Source organism: Polyodon spathula, chromosome 2, assembly GCF_017654505.1.
Source record: "Polyodon spathula isolate WHYD16114869_AA chromosome 2, ASM1765450v1, whole genome shotgun sequence".
Taxonomy (NCBI): Eukaryota; Metazoa; Chordata; class Actinopteri; order Acipenseriformes; family Polyodontidae; genus Polyodon; species Polyodon spathula.
Window position 1 is genome coordinate 808869 of NC_054535.1, and position 6000 is coordinate 814868.

At 40.2% G+C, this 6000-nt stretch overlaps 1 protein-coding gene across 1 annotated transcript in view; it reads right to left on the bottom strand.

The window, feature by feature from the left end:
* The window catches only part of LOC121328870 (protocadherin Fat 4-like), a 144698-nt gene that overhangs the window by 54366 nt on the left and 84332 nt on the right, over positions 1-6000 (bottom strand). The window contains exons 4-5 of the mRNA XM_041274000.1: positions 5984-6000; positions 1910-2832 (exon numbers count right to left, since the gene is read on the bottom strand). The exon at positions 5984-6000 is cut by the window's right edge and continues 334 nt beyond it. Coding sequence (XP_041129934.1) covers positions 1910-2832; positions 5984-6000 — 940 coding nt within the window. The remainder of the gene's footprint in view (positions 1-1909; positions 2833-5983) is intronic.

Here is a 6000-nt window from a genome sequence, read left to right on the forward strand (position 1 = left end):
ACATGAGAACCATGCCATGCTGCGTGAGAACCATGCCATGCCACGTGAGAAACATGCCATGCCGCATGAGAACCATGCCATGCCGCTTGAGAACCATGCCATGCCACGTGAGAAACATGCCATGCCGCATGAGAACCATGCCATGCCACGTGAGAACCGTGCCATGCCGCGTGAGAACCGTGCCATGCCGCGTGAAAACCATGCCATGCCGCGTGAGAACCGTGCCATGCCGCGTGAGAACCGTGCCATGCCGCGTGAGAACCATGCCATGCCGTGTGAGAACCATGCCATGCCATGTGAGAACCATGCCATGCTGCGTGAGAACCATGCCATGCCGTGTGAAAACCATGCCATGCTGCATGAGACGGCTATTGGGTTGGCGGCAATACCCTTGGCACAAAGTATGCACAAGTGCTGGCCCTGGCCTCAGACTAGCAGCTGCTGCTTGCTTACATACATGCAGGTATGGGAATTGTGAATTTTTTTACAATTGTGAAAGGGGGACAGGTTTATCGATTGTGCAACATTGTGTGCTCTTCAGAATATGTTATAACCAGGCAACCTAGGAATCCATTTGCTGTGGAATAACGCGGAAATACATGGATTTTCTGTGCTGTTGGATAATTTATTTGTTTTCCACTTGGGGTGGGGCAAAAAACATGCATGGAATTTTTCTTTGTTTGAGAATCAAATCAATACACTTATCATATGTAATCATCAAAACAGGCAATTGTGCCTTAAATCTAGTAAAAAAAAATACTTGTTCAATAAAACAGTTTCTGGATTACAGAGGCCAAGGTTGAAGAAGGCACACTGTCAGTGTCATGTTGATGCTGAAAGGTAGCTGCAGTTTACTTCAGTATCCAGTGCGTTGTTACTACTGAACAAGCTGTTTAAAGATGCCAAAAACAATACAAATCAGTCCTAAAGGTCGGGTTTGACAATAGGCATCGAGGGAGACAAAGACTAACGCGAGATAAACTAATATAACTATTAATAGAACTATTTGTTGGTTTTACTATTACTGCACAGGCGTATTTGTAATGTGATAAAATGGTGCGTTTGTTTATATCATTGATTGATGGCACTCTGGAGAGCTTGTAACTTCCTTTGAATTTGAAAGTGTATGATAAATACTTCCTGTTTAACTGTTATTCAGTAGTACTGTCTTATAATGGGACGGGGCACTCTATTTTAACCTTTCATTTTAATTAAGGAATAACGCAGATTATTATTCTTTTTTATCTGAGAATTTAGTTTTTTTATTGCTGAAAACTAGGATCCCTGATTATAACACACTCTATAAACAGACAGTACCTTCTGCTCTTTCCTTCTTAAACGAGTATATATATCTATATCTATATCTATATATCTATATATATATATATATATATATATATATATATACTGGGGCTCCCGACTGGTGCATCCGATAAAAGCACTCCGCGTGCAGTGCAGGATGCGTCCTATAGCCTGGACATCGCTGGTTCGAGTCCAGACTATTCCATTGCCGATTGTGGAAGGGCGTTCCCAGGGGGAGGCACACAATTGCCTGAGCACTGCCTGGCAGGGTTTAGGTCGGCCAGGGTGTCCTCGGCTCACCGCGCACCAGCGACCCCTGTGGTCTGGCCGGGCGCCTGCAGGCTTGCCTGTAAGCTGCCCGGAGCTGCGTTGTCCTCCGACGCTGTAGCTCCGAGGTGGCTGCATGGTGAGTCTGCAGTGTGAAAAGAAGTAGTCGGCTGAAGGCACACACTTCAGAGGACAGCATACGTTCGTCTTCGCCGCTCCCGAGTCAGTGCAGGGGAGGATGGGGTGAGCCGAGCTTAAAAATAATAATTGGATATTCTAATTTGGGAGAAAATAATAAGAATAATTGAAAAGAGTATATATGTATAATTATTCTACTCACCTGTAAAACAGTGTGTGGAAGATTTATTAAATTCTCCTGGACATTCACAGTGTAAGGGGACAGCTCAAAGGCTGGTGTGTAATCATTCACATCCAGTAACATTATATTCACTTTTGCTATGTCAGTCCTTGGGCTGCTTCCACGGTCTGAAGCTTGAACAACCAATGAATATGAAGCACATGTTTCCCGGTTCAACTGCTTGGCGACAGATATAATTCCTGTAACAGAGTCTATCCTAAAGTCCTTACTGTCATTTCCTCCAATAATAGAAAATCGGACCTGCCCATTTGTTCCCTTGTCTGCATCACTTGCAAACACCTGAATTAGGTCAGTGGCACTCAGGGTGTCCTCCTCAATCTCAACATCATACACATTCTGAGAAAAGATTGGATTGTTGTCATTAACATCCAGGACAATCACAGTGACATCCATGGATGAAGAAAGTGAAGGTTCCCCTTTGTCTGTGGCTACGATGGTCACTGTGTAGTTAGAGCGCTCCTCTCTATCAAGCTCCTCTATAAGTCTTACTCTCCCATCAATGGTCCCAATGCTAAATGTGTTCCCCAAAGGACTGAGCAGTGAGTACTCAATGTAGCTGTTCGGTCCACTGTCAGAGTCAGCCGCTTGAGCTGTAAACACGACAGTATCCACAGGGGTGTTCTCCTGGATGTAAGTCATCCTCTGAGAGGTGAAACTTGGTGGGCAATCGTTGACATCCAGTAGAATGATGGACACCTGGGCTGTGCTGGTGAATCGTGACGTTGGAAGAAGCGCCATGTCATGAACTCTGACGACAAGGTTATAGTACGATTGAGACTCCCGATCCAAAGCAAGTCTGGTTTTCAGAACTCCGTCGCTGTCTATATCAAACTGTGCGAGAGGATCCCCTGAGGCAATGCTGTATGACATCTGAGAGTTCGGCCCTGTGAAAAACAATTTGAATAGATATTCAATTTATTATTTATTTTTTACTTTTGTCAATAGAAAATCTAAATAGACACGGTGTTGTATATTTTATTCTAGGTGCTGCAGGATGTATACCTCGCTGAGAAGGACCTTGGAGACACAGTGTTGTATATTTTATTCTAGGTGCTGCAGGATGTATACCTCGCTGAGAAGGACCTTGGAGACACAGTGTTGTATATTTTATTCTAGGTGCTGCAGGATGTATACCTCGCTGAGAAGGACCTTGGAGACACGGTGTTGTATATTTTATTCTAGGTGCTGCAGGATGTATACCTCGCTGAGAAGGACCTTGGAGACACAGTGTTGTATATTTTATTCTAGGTGCTGCAGGATGTATACCTCGCTGAGAAGGACCTTGGAGACACGGTGTTATATATTTTATTCTAGGTGCTGCAGGATGTATACCTCGCTGAGAAGGACCTTGGAGACATGGTGTTATATATTTTATTCTAGGTGCTGCAGGATGTATACCTCGACGGGAAGGACCTTCGAGACACAGTGTTATATATTTTATTCTAAGCGATGTATACCCCGCTGAGGACCGTAGACACACGGTGTTGTATATTATATTCTAGGTCCTGCAGGATGTATACCCCACTGAGAAGGAACTTCGACTGAAATCTGAAGAAAAAAAGATCCTGCATTCTGCAGTTATAATTACGACTGAAAAGTTTTCCACAATTGTACATTTTTATAAATTGCACAACAAAACAAGTGGATTAGTTAAGCAGAGAAAGCAAGTTAATTCAAATAGTTTTTTCTTTTGTTTTATGCAAATGATTTAATTCTCTAAAATTAGTCTTAATCATCTAGGGGTCTTAATTATTGTTGCTTGATTGAATTAAGTAGCGCTACTGTTAAACAGCTAAGAGCCCCATAACCAGGAACTGGGAATGGTGAACTGACCTTTCACCCTGTCACTTCAGATTTCCTACTATAATAAACACACTTCAGTAAATGTGTACACATTGTACTGATCTGAAATACGAAGTCAAGACCTTCCACAAACACTTTTATAATATAGTGTGTTTAGACTTGCTTCCTATGCTGAAAGAATAGATCTCATGTTGATACTGAGGATATAAACATAATTCTGGTTAATCTATAAAAATGAAATTTGAACAGATCCACAATTTATACTTCCCACAAAATAATGCTGAAACCCCAAAATAATCACAGTGCTTTACACAGAACAGCAAAGGAAATAAGCTAAGGCGTACAAAGATAAGCTTGAGACAGCTTGCTTCATTTGTGAGAAACCCTTGCTTTAGTAAAGAAAAGCTGATCTTTATTTACTGATAGCATTACTTAAGCACAGCAAATAAAGTAACTTCATACGGTTTAAAACAGTTACAATATTTCAATTTGAATATTACACTTATTTTAATAAGATATCTTCATTAATTAAATAAATACTGATCTGGAGTCCGATTATTTTCTGTGTGGAAAACAGAAACAGCATTGAACAAATTATATTAAAACAGCTTCCAAATTCAAACCTTTAATCTAAAAATCTATGCATGCAGTCCTTAGACCTAGACAAATAATAAAATAGTTAATGAGCCAAATTTCCCATGCATCCTACCAGTAAACAAACATTTTGTTTTTAAAGGTCACTTTTAATTTTATCTTTCAGCTAACACACAGTACTTACAATAGAAACCACTGCCCTGTTTGGTAAGGTCAAGGAGCAGGAAGCTCTAACAATAACGTTTTCTGAATGAAAAACAAGAAACACAATATACTGGAAGTGGCAGGGTCAGCAGACAGCATCAGGTTTCAGATACGAATAGTGAAGGTTTTGGGATGCAATACAAGTAACAATAGCGTGATTGTGTTTCCATACCCTGTGTATCAGACCGATCTTGAGGGGATCCAGTGCACATTACTATTTGAATAGCTGCAACTCATTATGAAAACACAACAGGCTGTGTAACATATGCATACAATTATCTGCAGATGTCATTTAACTGATACACAACTTTACATGCTGACTAACAAACAAAACAAACAACACAATCAGAAATATATCCAAATGGGCTGGATGCTGTTATAATAGCAGCTTCTTACACCAACAGATGCATGCAGATCACACTGTCTTGGAAGGTTATAGCCGCTTTTACAAAGGCAACAGTGGACAGCACCCCATAGCATATGTGTAGCACTGTGCCGATTATGTTTATGTAGTTCTGCATGTTTGTCAATACAAGTCTAGTTGGACCCTGGATGAGATGGTGCCCCAGGAAGAAAGCAGACCGTGACAATTTCCTTGAATGTGTGCCTGCCCTCCCCTTCCCGCCTCCAGGCAGTCAATTCTTTACCTCCTCAAGTGATGGGTCAGAAAAAAGGTTAAATAAATAAAATATAAGGTTTGCACAAATACATAACATGTTCATTTAAATTTTCTGTCAATTTGCATGTAAAAAAAGAAGAAAAAAAACCTTACCCAAAAGACACAACGGTTTTGAACACAGCTGGATTAAAAAATACTTAATGTTTACTAAAGAAAAAACAAGTATTAAGGTCTCTTTAATACAGAGACAATTTAATTGTAAAAAGACTACATTTATACAATGTGTGTACAGTTATATCTTATGGCTGTGAGGATCACAGATGTTATTATCTGGTATTCATAAGGTCCTGGTCGTTGAAGCAATGCAGATGTTTTAACAGTTTTTGTATTCATGACTTCAGCCTGTGTTTAATAAAACTTGCACGCTACTTTAAAATGGGATACAATGCTGTTACAAAAACGTTGTTTTATTTGAGCAGATGTGCAATTGATTAACTTGCTGCATAATATTATTCTTTTATTAAAAGTACATAATTTAAAAAATGCCAGTAACGTACAATATTCCATATGACAATTGGCAAGCACCATTGCAGAAACCCATTGTTTAATATAAAATGAAGAACACACGCCCCACCCAGTCAATTCACATTGGCAGCAAAGCACCACTGCGCATTTGGGAAGTCTTGCTTATTAAATGCATTGCCTGTTTTTGATGAGGGGTCAATATATTTAGTAAATTAGGTGTCAGACTGGGATGAATAATGGAAACAAATGCCCCAAACTCTGCAGGAATGGTTGAATAAAATAAAACATACCCTCATCTGCATCTGTG